The following is a 14,818-nucleotide window of genomic DNA, read 5'->3' as shown; positions in this document are numbered from 1 at the left end:
TCCACAGACCTTTAAAAAGACTAAAGTGGGTTGTTAAGTAAAAAAGGTGGAAAGTTTTGTTCTCCTTATCTTTTCTCAACTTTTTGCTGGGTAAGTGAGTGACATCAGCAGCGATGTGTCTGTCCACCGAACTAAACACTCACTTAGCTGCTGTGGTCTCCAGAGGCATCTGTATCTGGCTCTTTAGCTGCTAAATGTTCCGCTGTGTTCAGCAGCTGGTCTCTAAATGTGTCTGCCTGTTGTTTGGTGCTCGACAGGTGCATATGATGTTATTTTAGAGCAAAGTTTGAGAAGAGAGTTAATCAGTAAAGTTGTGAGCCATAAAAACTAAATGATGATGAAGTGTTGACAGAGCTGACAGGGATGAAGGTTGGTGGAAAATTCTCCAGTTGGGCTCAGCATTATGAGAGAACCCCTTCACTATGTAAAATTATTGATTGATGTTATAAAAAGGAACCAGTGAAGTTATTAAAAACTAAATGGAGTTTGCTGCCTAATGCATTTGTAGATTTCGATGATCCTTTTGTCACTTAAGCCAAGCTTGGGTCGATACTGAGATGTGATGTTTTAGTTAATCAGACAATGTATTAAATGAAGCCTAAATATAAGGGCCACTCATTATAAACAGAATTTAATTTCAGCGTCTCATTTCTTATAGTTGTATCATTGCAGGTCTTTTAAGGTGAGACGCAACACGAGTCACTGGGCAGAAACTAAGCACTAATAGATCGAATCAGCCATTTCTGCGTTTGCCCTTGAATGTGACTTTCATCTGATGCCAGCCACACAACTCATGACTGCCAGACCTCATTTTCTAAACCTTCACCTTAGTTCAAACAATAGTGCAATAAATACAAGAGTATGAATGTGCTTGTACAGTCATGTGATAAAGAGTGATTTCTCAGGATTCTCTGCACTCCACTAAAAAAATTAGATACATCTTTGCTGCTTCCATAGGAATTAAGGGGTAAATAGCAGCAAGGGGCTGCTTATTGAGTGCAGTTGATTAATTGGTCATCAGTGAGTGTGAGTGTCTCTATAAAAGTGGAGGTTTTGGCAGTTAGCAAGCCTGGAGCATTCGGGTGTTTGTGGATGTCGTCCCAGGGGTGGACGTCCGAGCCAATTCACCCCAAGCTCAGACTAATGTTCAGAGAAACTGCAAAAAACTGAGGAGCTACATGTCAGGCTCTACAGGCCTCAGTTAGGATGGTAAATTTTAAAGTTAACAACAGTACAATTAGAAAAAGACTGAACAGTTATCGTTCATTTGGAGAAGTTCCCGGGGAAAAAGCCTCTTCCCTGTATAAAAAACAGCAGCATGGGTAAGGTTTGCAAAGTTGCATCTGAACAAAGCACAAGACTTCTGCAGCAATGTCCTTTGGACAGACGAGACCAAAGTGGAGATGTTTGGCAATAATGCATAGACGCCTAAGAAACAACCTAATACAGCATATCAGCACAAACACGTCATGTCAACCACACAAAATTGCAAACTGACTGGAGAACTCTTGTTTAAAAAGAGTTCTCCAGCCCTACTGTTGCTTTCCAAAAATCAGAGATCCATTTCAGGATCACAGCAGAGTGTTGAGGTTCTGCCTCTAAGGGTTTACTCACACTGGGCATGGTTGCCTTGTTCTTGCGCCCAAGCACAATTGTTCCACTTCCCCACTGGCCTGCACTCACACTGCAACAAGTACACTTCAGATTGTCTCAGCATCTTAACTCTTCTGTTTTGCACTCACACGCTCTCTTTTTCATGCACACACATACTCACAAAAAGCACTCTTGCAGAGCACAATGAGGCTGATGGCTTTATGCATTTAGTGGCTTAATTGGGCCATTTGCAAAGCAATTACACACTGTCCACTCACGTAGTTCTGTTAACTGCTTTACATAGATGTCTGAGGAGGTATTTGCATTACGTGCTCTCCAAACAGGGCATGGTACTCAGCAATCAGTCTTTAACCAAACTTTAGGGGTACAGATCAGACAGAGGGAGTAAACTCTGAAGTTGCATGGTCTTAACAACGTAAAGCCCTTAAGATGGCTGCTGATGTAAAGTGGAGCTACATAAATAAAACTGAACTGAATTGTATTATTTCTGTGTGTGAATGCTGGTGTGTTTGTATGTGTGTCCATGTACTTGCAGGCATGTCTTACCCATTCACATGTGTATCTGACAGCCCGTGTCAGCATTTTTATCTACACATGCAGCTGGAGCTGAAATCTGTATAAATGTGTCTCCTTGTATGTCACTATAAACATGTCATCATTTCACTTCACTGGTTTCCAGACTGGTCCACATTTTGCATATTATTTGTCATCTGGAGCGAGATATATTCTCCCCAATCTGTTAAACCTAAATTAATTTCACCCCTTCCATCCACCACAGAGGAGTCATGGTGTTGGCTCTGAAATAACCTGAGCTTTTAAAGGACTGTCAAATGTCCTCTACAACAACAGCAGCTTGTCACGAGGTCATCACATCAGTGCTTTTGTTGTCTTAAACTGGAGACACACACACAGACTGTTGAGCCAATAGTAGTGACTCATCAGATGGAGATGGACTGAGTCTGATCCAGTTTGAGTCAGTGGGTGTTAACAGTCTGCAGATGTTTTATATGCCTTCTTTAATCTTCATGTTCACTTGCTACCAGTCATTGTCATGTTCGATGTTTGTGGCTGACATCTACACAACCAATTGCATCACTTTTGTGTTGGTTACAACCCTATACTCATCTTCACCACATGTTTTTTTGTTTTTGAGGAATTTGTCTTCCTGAATAAACCAAAACTATTTATTGTGTCATCTAGTAGTCTACTATTCTATGTGCTCCTTCCTGATTTTCAAAGACTGAAAGGTTCAGGAAGTCTTCAATTGTATCTCATAGTGTACTACTGTGTTAAAGTTTCTAATTAGAGATAAAGTATCAGAATTTCAGGAGCGGGACCACACCTCCAAACATGCTCCTTTTGGATCTTATCTATACATGTTCCCCCAGTTCTATAAGCTGTTCATTCTCGTTTACGTGCCCCACCCTCCCCTTTTAATTCTTTAACTTCTTCACTTTTAGTACATGGGGATCTGCCAGACCCATGAGCCACTGCCAGTCCCCTTCGAGGCTTTCCCCAAACCACAGCTCAATTCATATCCAAGCCATTCACCTTTACCTTCTAAAATGCTGTCAAACCTAAAATGAAGACATGGGCCCAGCTAGTGAATTGGTTTAAAATTGTATTTTTGAACCAACAGGCTGATTCTCAAAGAGGTATTAGAGGAAAACTTGCCATATCTCAGCATGGTGGGCAGCATGTCCTAAAAAATTTGAGGAAGCTGGACAGGAAGAGGTCAAAGAAGAAGTGTCAGGCCTGAAAACCATTCAAGAACAAGCAAAAATCAGACCTAAGAGATGCATCCGTACATCAGTTGATCCAACTCTTCACTGAAGCCTCATGAGAAATGGATCCAGTGGAAGGTTGGTGGTCAAGAAGCCATCGTTAATGAAAAGAAACAGGGACAAAAGGCTGTTGTGCCTAATTACATAAGAACTGGGCTGAAAATCAGTGGCAACAGGTCTAATGGAGTGAATAATGCAAATGTGAAATTTCTGGTTAAGTTTAGAGGGGATCATTCAGCTAATGAATAGGAGCAAATGATACATTTTTATGACAGGCTGTGCCTAAAAATACAATTTTAAATAGGTTCTTAGCTAATGGGTCCATTATGTCTAACAACTAAAAATGGATGAAAAAGAAGCCAATGTCCAAAAAACCCCTTTAGAAAGACCTTTAGAAAACCTGGAGAGCTATTGCTCAAGAAGGAAAAGGAACCATCTGTAAAACACACTCATGGTTTGAACAGTACCATCAGGAAGCACCATCGGATTTTAATCCAACATGCCATACTATCACTGTACCACTTTTCCTAGCAAAGTATAGACCTTTGTTACCACCACAATGTTGTAATCATACGTTACTCTGAATCTTCTCAAAATATAAGTTCGTGCTCCTGTAGGAGTGTTATAAAACAACCATTGTGTACTTGGAAGTCCACATGTTGTAAATTTATGTATTGTGTATATTTGTGGATGCATGTGTTACTGTCTGTGTTTGGAAATGCTAACATACTTCCACATCACAAGCAGACCCCCTACTGTAATGCTGAGACGCATCAAAGCATCTGCAGAATCACTTCAGGCTGTCTAATATCAAACCCCCCTGCTGTGGCTCATATGCCAAAGGTGAAGCTCTGCATGTCAGGGAAAGCGAGATAATGGGACAGTTTGCCGGGATGGAAGCTTTAAGGACATTTCCAGAAGTGAAGAAGTTGTCTGGTGTGACAACGCAAGCTGCTTGATTGCACTGACGTCAGTCAAGATGAAAACTTGAACCACATCTCCACTTTTCCTTAAGTGAATTTTAAAACAGCTAAAAATGATATACTATAAAGAGGAGTAAATGTGAAAAACCGCCAGTACATGTATAGTTTCAGCTACCTAGTGATAATTTGCATAATTGCTTCAGAGCTTTAACCTTTCAGCATTTTTCTCAACTTCCTCAATCGCATACCCAGCCTTAATATTTGCTTTTTTTCCACGATGAAATGAAGGAGAGAAGGAAAAAGGAGGAATGATGAAGGTGGAGACCAGCCACCATGTTATGGGTTTGAGTGAAAGGCAATGGACCCCCACGGTGGAGTGCCCGCTCCCCTGCATTAGACTATAGAAGATGCTATCATTTTCAAATAAACCTCCATCTCCCTCATGGTGAGAGTCTGTGTGTATTCATCTGTGTTACGTTTCATATGTGATCTGTGTTATCAGTGATGTGACAACATATAATTCACCCCCTGTTCAAGTACTGACATGCATTCAGGAGACACACACTAGTGAATATGTGTACTGCTTTGCATGAACACTGGATTGCACTCCTCGCTCTCCTGTAGGTCTCTATGAATTTCTATTTCTGAGATTCAATGCATCTTTGAAAATAAACAGCAAGCTTGTGGGTGTGAAGATAAGCCTGCAATTATCATCAGTATCATTGGCTTTGCTAACGTCAGAATATCAAGGAACAAACAAGCAAACTGGAACTAATCAAAGAATGAATTCACTGAAAAATTGTTTTATTCTGGTTTATAGAATCAAAGCTTCTGCTGCTGAGTGAGTGTGAGTGTGCTGTAGTGATTATCTCAAGAAGTCAATCCGTATGTGCAAGAGAACAGTTCAAGTTTATTAAATGTACTGTAACATGTCTACTTTTACATTAATATTATTATAGCATATATATCATAGTGGGTACAAATATGATTATTTGATTATTTTATGAATTTCAAAATCCACATATAACAAATTATTTCCACATTGATAAAGTTATATAAAAATAGACCCATGCTAGGTCCACAATGGCCAGTATCAGTACCATGACTGTAAGTACGTAGTTAATTGTAAGTAAGCTTATTTAATAAGTGCTTTTCATAGACAGTCACACAGCGCTGTACACAAAAAGAGAGGAGTGGTGATAGTTTTGAGTGTCTTTGGGCAGGTTTTCAACTTTTCTTTGTGTTGTAGATTTTGCATTCAAACACCAAAAGAAAGATGGCTTGTGTTGGTGTCCTCATTAGGATAGGGATTTGTGTCAGTGTGTGGGACTGTAACCCAAAGTTCTTATTGTTAACTGGTAATTATTTGACAATGTATTTTAGGACATGTTACTAACTAATGCAAAAGAAATGTAATAAGTAGTGTAACATATTACATTCTCCAGGGAGTAATTAATGTTTATTACGTTCCGTGAGTCGTTTGGTACCGGGCCACGAGAGTTGAGGCTCAGGTGTGAAATTTATGGTTTTCAAGGTTTCTATCGGTTTTTATTGTTATATTTTTTATTGTTTTTCCATTAACTCAGTTTCCCTGGTTCTTTTTCCATGTGTTATGAATAAATCTTCCTTTTTTGTACTGGTACTGGTTTTATTTTGTTGTATTTATCCGTGACACCTTAAAGGCCGGTCCGTGAAAATATTGTCAGACATGAACCGGTCCGTGGTACAACAAAGGTTGGGGACCGCTGGTCTAAAGGGTCTTTGCATCGCTATCACCTGACTGTATGTGTGACCTTAGGACCACTGTTCACTTTCTACTCTCCTTCTAGAGTAGAAACCTGAAGGTTAGACAAGCTGAAAGCACAGACGAAGCGGGTTCTTCATCTGAAAAGAATAGTAAACAAAGAGCAACACATGAATAGTTAAAAAAGAAAAGACTAGCCTTTGGGACTGTCCTTTCTTTGGCACTAAGATGCAATAAATATTTCTTCCACCTACACCAGAGTCCCTGAAATATTTTTTCCCACAGGGGAAACATGGTCTTGTGACAATTTCCACAACACTTATAAAATATTAGTATTGCGTAAAACCAATTCAAAATGCAGTAGCAGCTCTTTCATAGGAGCCAGAACATTACACATTTAGTACAATATAAATAGTAACACACTTAAAAATGTAATGACATGTATATTGCATGTGCATGGTAAATTCAACATATGTGTTCATGGATATCATAATAGTTGTCTACATTGCCTTTAAATGTTTTTTTGTTGTTGTTGTTATTCTCAAGACAAATTAATTTGTGATCAAACAGCACCAAGAAACCTGAATTACACAAGAAGAAAAGAAGAAAATTAGAAACAAATGTGCTCTGAAATGGTAAATGTTCAGTGTCAGAAATGTGAAATTACAGCACTGAAGGCTCTCAATATCAGTAGGAGTACTGATACAGTACAGGACAACTAAACAAGTAAAAAACAAAATAATTGCAAAAATCCTTTAAGAATAATTGAATTCAAAAAAAGTAAATCAGACATCAAGAGTTTCTCCTTTTATATCATATCTTATTCTCTTTCATCATCATGTGTGCGTTGATCATTTATAACAAGAGCAAACATAAAGGGGATCACTAATATACCACAAATACCATACAGTATATAAACATGAAGCACTGTGAGCATATCATACCAACACATTCACACATTAAACAGAAATATAAAATGCTCAGAGTTTTTTTAAAATAATGTTTCATGTATTTACATTTATATAATTTTGGAACTCTAAAATAAACCCAAACAAAACAGTAAAACACTGGGCATCACACTTTATATTGTCAAAAACACTGATCAGTTCAACATTTTCTTTGGAAAAAGTGCCAAATAAATTGGATCATTGTTATTATATTGTTTATTTCCTCATTATTTTCAAGAACTAGTAGCTCACATATCAGTTTTCACATTCCATATACATTCAAAACTGACAAAACCAGGGATTTATCTTTGGCATACAGTTAATCTTCTATATAATGAATATAATGTTTCTTTAGGAGATGCTGGGCTATGCATGAAACAATCAACAATTTTCAGTAGTTTCCTTCCATAACGCTCCTGTCTCGATCAATTTTCTATTTCCTTTTTTTTGTATAGTTTTATACATTCAAACGCAAACAGTGCTGCGCAGTCTGGGTTTATAAAACCAACATTTAATACCAACACTGTCATTGTTTTTTTTCCCCACTATACTGTGGGACTTAAGCCAAATACAGCCTTTAAACTCCCGTTATTGTAACACTGTTGATTTTGATGGAATAATTCCTGATTGTTCCAAACATTTTACATAAGCTAAATGTGTACCTAAGTTTTGATGTTGTGCTTGGATGATTTTTGTACTTAATTTTAGCGATACACATATCCTGTACCAGCATGAAAATGCTTGTAAAATATCAACAGTTTGATTTTTCATGGGAATGAATCCCTGAAAAATCCTGAGAAAAGTTCCAGAGCAGTAGCACAAACATAATGTGTGTAAGCTTGACTAGCACTAAATACAGTAGTAAATCTTTCATGGTTGTAGCCTGCACAATATCCAAAGTTATTTCCGTAACATGGAGCTACAGTCATTGTAAATCCCACTATTATCAGCCAGCATTATATATTTGATGATCTATTGGTATCTACATTTATTGGCTGACGACTGAAAAATTTAAAAGTAAAGAAGAGAAGGGAGAAACACCCTTCAACCATGTTATAGTTTCCCCAACAAAGGGCGCTTGCAATTTCCCTTTTGGCAGTAAATGTGTTTGCAACATCAATGTTGCATTGGTGTTCAACTAGTCCAAGCAGAGTTGGGCAATGTACAAACAAGTAAATAAATAACTACACATAGCAACTATCAAGGAAATCTGTTTGTGTTTTGCGTGCCTGAAAGGAGAAAAAATATCAGCCGAAATATCAGAATATCTCATTTTTAAATTCACCCAATATTGGCATCGATCTTAAACGTTTCTCCTTTAACTTTGGTTACTGATTACTAGTTAAATTACAAGCAAGGAGATTGCATTGTCATTAGACAAATATCAAGTAAGTTTTTTATACCTCTTTACTTGAACATTGTGTCTAGGGTAAGACAAGATAAAAGTAATTTATATTTTGGGGGGGTTATGTTGGAGTTAAAAGCACAAAAGTGTCAACAAGACCTTTGCTAAATTGCTGTAACAGATATAGGACCTGCCTAATAAGAACATCAAAATCAGTACAGCAGCATATGAACAAATAAACAAAGGTCAAAGCTCTTGAAGATCTAATATGCAAGTGTATGAGAACATAGAGACTAAGTGCCCTAATCAAATACTGAAACCTCAGCAATCAGTTGCATGTTTTTATGTGTAAGTGACTGCATAATGACTAACTGCACCCATCTACATAGGATATCAGTTTTCCAGTTACTTTAGGCTATAGGGAGAATTCCGAATGTATGTGCAGGTCAGAACTATCCAGGAAGTCTGTGGAAAAGACACTAGGAGGAGTTTGAAGAGCCAGTGATGGACTTCCCTCTTCTCTATCTCTTTCTGTGGTAAGATTCAACCAGTCCATACTGTCTAGCCCTTGCTCCCATGATGCCGTGTCTAAGGTATCCATGGGAGAAGGGGGGTGGTTCAGAATGCTGGAAGTGCACAGCATTTGGTTGTGAAGGTCATCAATCAAACTGAGTAGACCTCCGGGCTCCACCCCGAGAAGAGGCCTTCCAGTGGTGCTTTCAAGGAAGTCCTCAAGGCGCCCACTTCCATCATGACTAAGGTGTTGTTTCTGTTCTCTGGTGTCGGCCACAGTTTGAAACTCAGGCTGCAAAGAGGGGTCAGGGTGTGGAGTGCCATAGCTGGGGGGAATGGGGGGAGATGGGGGCAGCAACACCTGGAGTGGCGAGGGAGGAAGGGAAGAAGCAGAGGAGTCTCGATTAAGGCGGTTCAGAGAGAGGTCTGGTGGAGGCTTAGAGGAGTTTTCTGAAAGGAAACACAAAGATCATATTAAAACAACAAAAATAGAAAGAACTCTAAACCAAGTATTACGGTCAAAAGAAGATTATTTACATCTCTCTCTATTTCCATCTGCAGTAATTTATATTTAGTGGCTCGCTCTGTTCTGGAGCATATCTCTTTAGCCTTCCATGTGCATACATGGAAGGCTAAAGGCAGTGAGACCAACAGCATGACCCCCACACAGAACCCAGCAGGTATTAGTGACAACAAATCAAAACAGATTGAGTTGAAAATGACAATGAACATGTTGTTGAGGGCAAAAAGCTCAAGCATGATCCATCCATCCATCCATCCATCCATCCATCCATCTATCTATCTCTAATGAGATCTTACCTCCTCTCTGTAAGATGATGTCAATGAAATCATCTTCATGATCTGTGTCCTGATGAGAAACAAAATGTTTAAATTACATATAGTGTTAATATATGTTACAAATGCCTCATGTGAAAGCCCATGATGAAAAACATAGTTTAAAAAAAGGTACATTTTGCAACTGAAATGTCTTTTTTAATCATCATACTTTGTCATCCGGAGATGAGGCCGCTGTCTGAACAGAAGCAGGAGACACAGAACTAAACAAGTCATCCATATTTGGGCACACCTCCTGGCAGAGATAAGAGGAAGTGAGTGAAAATGAATGAAGAACTAAAAAGTTCCAGGTCCTGTTCCAGGCCCACCATGACAAATTATTCACATCAATGCTGGATTACTTACACTCTGAGAAGGAGATGAGGGGGTGGTTTTTCCTGAGGGAGCAGGCTCTTGGTCCCTGAAGAATGGCTGTAGACTGGGTGGTGCTGACAAACACTGAGCAGTGCCCTGGTGTGGTTTCTCTACAGACACTTGAAGTACTCCATTCTGTGTTTTCAATTAAAGAACAAAATTGGAAAGGACTGTAAGCACCGTAAAAGTAATAAAAGTCAGCAGTACTGATGTAGTTACCAGTAAATTTATTCATAAGATGTAGACAAGTTCTAAATCAAGTGTCACAGAAGGCATAACGAGACATGGAAAAATTGCTAATCAGGATACAGTGTTCCACTAAATCCTGACGTGTTTGAGGCAGGCTTTGGCCCAGTGACCACGCGCTCCAGCACACCTGCACTCGGCAGGATATACTCTGCATCTCAATTAGCCAGAATGCGATAGAGTCTTTGTTCTTCCTCCATTAACACCGTAAATCATCGTAATGGAGGATGTCGTAGGAGTAATTAGCAAAGCAATAATAATCAGCATCAGGCTAGTGTCAGAGACTTATCAAGGACCGCTGTCATTGTCTCAAACAGCATACATCATTAATTTTCGATGCGATTGCACTCACTAGAGCAGTTCTCTCACACTCTCATGTTTCTCTATCTCTTTGTGGCGCATTAACAGACTTTTGTTTCAGCACTGGAGATGGCTCTGGGGGTGTGTGGTTTTAGCTGAGAATAAATTGTATAACTTGGTCTCATCAAATATAAAAAGGAATGGTACAAATATTTAAGAAAATTACTTCAGATCTTTTATAGGGAAACTTCATGGATAGCAAATAAAAAGATCCCAAAGATTTTGTTATTTTTCTCTCACTGTAGTCTAATACAGATAAATGATAGTTAAAAATGTTATATTGCTTAAAGCCTTGAAGATGATGCGCCTCTTGAGATCCTAGATTTGACAGATAATCTATATACCTCACAGTCAGCAATTTTTTATTACTAAATTTTGCTACGAAAGAAATATGCTCTGAGCTAAAACCCACTCATAGTGGCATATTGATCATACTGATCTACTGTAAGAGCTGTGAAATGTAACACTTTAAGTTTTTCAATATAGTTACAGTGGGGTAAAAAATAATTTGACCCCTTGCTCAGAGCTTCAGCTCTCTCCACAGATTTTCTATAAGACTGAAGTCTGAAGACTGCCTAGGGTACTCCATGACCTGCTGGAAGACCCATTCATGATCCACCTTCAGTGTTCTGGCTGACGGAAGGAGATTGTCACCCAAGATTTTACTGTACATGGCCCTGTCCATTGGCCCCCTCATTGAAGTCGTCGTGTAGTATTAGCAGAAAAACAGCTCCAATGCAAAATGTTTCCACCTCCGTGCTTGACTGTAGCATTGGTGTTCATACTTAGCATTTCTCTTACTCCAAATATGGCAAGTTAAATTGATGCCAAATAGCTTGATTTTGGTTTCTTTTGACCACAGCACTTCCTCCCAAGCCTTCTCCAAATCATTTATATGTACACTGGCAAATTTAAGATGGACCTGTACATGTGGATTCTTGAGCAGGGGAGCCCTTTGGGTGCTGCAAGATTTCAATCCATTACAGTGTAGCATGTTACCAATGGTGTTCTTGGTGACTGTGGTCCCAACTGCCTTCCGACTATTAACAAGCTCCTCCTGTGTAGATTTGGGCTGATACACCACCTTTCTCATGATTATTCTCACCCCATGAGGAAAGATCTTACATGGAGTGGCAGACCAAGAGGGATTGATGGTCATTTTAGATTTCTTCCATGGCGCCTCAACAGGTCCTTACCTTGTGCCTTGTGCAGATTGACATCGTTTGACAACTCTTGGCCCATGGTGGTGGAGAGGTGGAGAGAGACAGACACCCTCTCTACTTTTAAAGATTAGGCCTAACACTTTCTGTTTTGATAAAACATACAGTTAGGGCTGGATCAGGTGACCCTGAATTCTCCCTTAGTTATGCTCCAGTAGGTTTAGGTTGCTGGGGGATTCCCATCATGACCTGAGTGTTTCTTCTTCTGTCACCTTTTTGACTCACTATGTGTTTATACACTTCTCTGCATGTAATTATTAGTTAGTAACAATTTCTGGCTCTCTTCCACAGTGTGTCTTTGTCCTGTCTTCATCCCTTCACCCCAACCAATCGTGGCAGATGCCTGCCCCTCCCTGAACCTGGTTCTGCTGGAGGTTTTGTTCTGTTGCCCAAGGACAGAACGACCAAGACTATCCAAGCCGGGGCTTGAACTGGCAACCTTCTGATTACAAGACGAACTGCCAACTCTTGAGCCACGATCGCCCCAAAGAATAATTGAATCAAAGAATCAAAGAATAATTTCTCCCATTGTATACACTACCTAAGTCTGGGCAACAAAATCATATCAGAAATGTCTTGTTTTAATCCTCACCTTAGTGTGCTTTTTCACAAACTTCACTTGAATGCTTTGCTGAGCTTTACTATCAGCTCTGGACAGCTTAACACGGTTGTGGCCTGGAAGTTTGGCTGGAGTAGACTGGAGTCGCTATAGGAACAAATGAGGTAGTTATCAATGTAAGAAGTGAATGGACAGCAAAGCAATGAAACAAATTTCATGCAGTCCAGCTCAATTACCAATGATCTGCTTATCTGTTTTTGGTCTGCCTTTGTACACCACCAACCTAAAAGCTACTCGCCTTCCTAATGCTTCTACAAAAAGGCCAGCCTTAAGTGCAACATCCACCTGTAGGATCTGAATACAGCTTTGCTGAGTTGAGCTTGATACTTTTTTGCAGAGATCAGTGCCTGTGTGGCCAACATTAATGCTGTATAGACTATATCACACTATATATTTATATAATAAATTAATCTATGTAAATATGACTGACAAAGCTTTTTTGAGTCAGTCTTTCTACATTTTAACACTAATGCTATCATTGCAAAACTTAGTAAAATTAATCTTCTTAAACATTATGTTGAGTATTGCAGTACTGTTTGATATTCTTTACATTTAACTATAATTGTAATTCTGTAGCTCAAAAAGCAACAAGATTGCCAGCACACTGAGTTTACGTACCTGCAGTGTAATGTGATTGGTTGCTTTTCCCTCAGCAGGGGCCTTTATTTTGTTTCCAGTCAGGGTGATTGGTCAGCGCGATCAGAAAATGGTTACCGTTGGTGTCAGTGACCAGGGTTGGGGTGGAGTCAATCTTAAGGTGGTCCAGTGAGAAAGAGGCACTTGAGCCTGACTGCTGTTTCAGGTATGCTTGAGGCACCTGTTCAACAGAAAAGAGAACTTTTTACGGGAGGAAACTCCACAGTCTAGTCTACACTTAGCTGCATGTTTCATACCAGCATGGCAACAAATTAACTTCTGTTTTGATTCATCATACTCAGTGCTTGCTAGATATGATTGTTATAATTATTCTCTTTATTCTAAATTCTTACCAGAGCTGGTTGTTCAGGATCATTCTTAACAGCAGAACTTTACAAGCAATGCAGTTTAATAAAACCCCCAAATACTGTAGATAAAACCCAGTCCTAACCTTAGATGGCTGCTGCTGCTGCTTCACCTGCTGTTTCTGCTGTTTGAGCACCTGTTGCTGCTTCAGCTGTATTTTGGTCTGAATCTGGATTTGCTGTAGTTGTTTAGTCTGTTGTTTAGTCTTCATTTGCTGTGGCAACATGTGTGACTTTTGTTGCTTCAGCAGAAGCTGTTGCTTCAGCTGCATCTGTTGCACATGCTTTGACTGCTGATGCTGCTGTTGTGACTGCAGCAGCAGCTGCTTTTGCTGGTTTTGAGATTTTTTCTTTCTCTGCTGACAAAGTTTCTGCAGGTCATGTTGATTCTCCAGCGTCTGATTCTGGTTCTGGATGTTGTGCTGCTGCTGCTGCAGCAGGACTTTCTGTATGGTGTGTTGTTGAGCCAGCTGCTCCTCCTGTGTTTGGGTTGAGGACTGCAGCAATCCATGAGTGACTGGGGACTGGAAAGTTTTCTCAGGTTTAACTTCTTCTTCCTCGATTACTTCCTGTTTCACAATTACCTTGGTAATATCCATCTCTTGTGAAATAGGTGATTTTTGAGAGGGAAATCGATCAAAGTCCATTGAGAAGGCAACATCGGGCTCATCGAGAGGTTCTTCTTTTACCCCGAGAGGACTGATTGGCTCTGGAGCCTTTCCTCTGTCTCCATTTTCCAGCTGCATTTTTAGCACCTCCACCAATCTCTGTTTCTGCCACAACATCCTGGTCAGCGCCTCTATCTGCTTATCTTTCTCCTGCAGCAATCTGTCTTTATCAACACTCAGTACAGGAGCTGTGCTCGTAGTGGCCGGGACACCTGAAGATACTGAGGAGTGTCTTTGCAGAGAGGCAGACTTTAAAGAGTATTGACAAGGAGCGGGAGTCGAGCATCGACGCTCTTTTTTAATGTTTGTGGAGAGCTGAGCAACTGAAGATGGCTGGAGGCTCAACTGGTTGAGAGGTGAACTCATCTATTGAGAGAAGAAATAGGTAATCTATAAGTGTAAAGCAAACTGTGTGTCTGCAGTTTAAATTATATAATGCTTCACCTTACAATATACAAGGTGCTGACAAATTAAAGGAAAAACCTGAATACCTATGGTTGAGTGCCTCTGTTACAGTGTGGGATCTGAGCGATCACCTTTATTCTGTCATTAAACATTTCTGCCTAATGCATCTAATGCATGGGCACTCTTCCAGGCTGATAGTGTCAGAGGGGCTGCTGAACAG

The 14,818-nt window shown here is 39.7% G+C and overlaps 1 protein-coding gene across 1 annotated transcript in view; it reads right to left on the bottom strand.

Annotated features, from left to right (window-relative positions):
- Window positions 1-6,857: 6,857 nt before the first annotated feature.
- LOC102081722 (MKL/myocardin-like protein 1) overlaps window positions 6,858-14,818 on the bottom strand; it is a 32,628-nt gene continuing 24,667 nt past the window's right edge. The window contains 8 exon segments of the mRNA XM_019357443.2: window positions 6,858-9,320; window positions 9,690-9,738; window positions 9,877-9,960; window positions 10,071-10,214; window positions 12,498-12,611; window positions 13,143-13,208; window positions 13,210-13,341; window positions 13,612-14,559. Of these exon segments, the coding sequence (XP_019212988.2) occupies window positions 8,773-9,320; window positions 9,690-9,738; window positions 9,877-9,960; window positions 10,071-10,214; window positions 12,498-12,611; window positions 13,143-13,208; window positions 13,210-13,341; window positions 13,612-14,559 (2,085 nt within the window). The 3' untranslated portion in view covers window positions 6,858-8,772.

The sequence above is a fragment of the Oreochromis niloticus genome, linkage group LG4, assembly GCF_001858045.2.
Source record: "Oreochromis niloticus isolate F11D_XX linkage group LG4, O_niloticus_UMD_NMBU, whole genome shotgun sequence".
NCBI lineage: Eukaryota > Metazoa > Chordata > Actinopteri > Cichliformes > Cichlidae > Oreochromis > Oreochromis niloticus.
The sequence above is the reverse complement of the archived record's forward strand: the minus strand, read 5'-3'. Positions and strand labels throughout refer to the sequence as shown.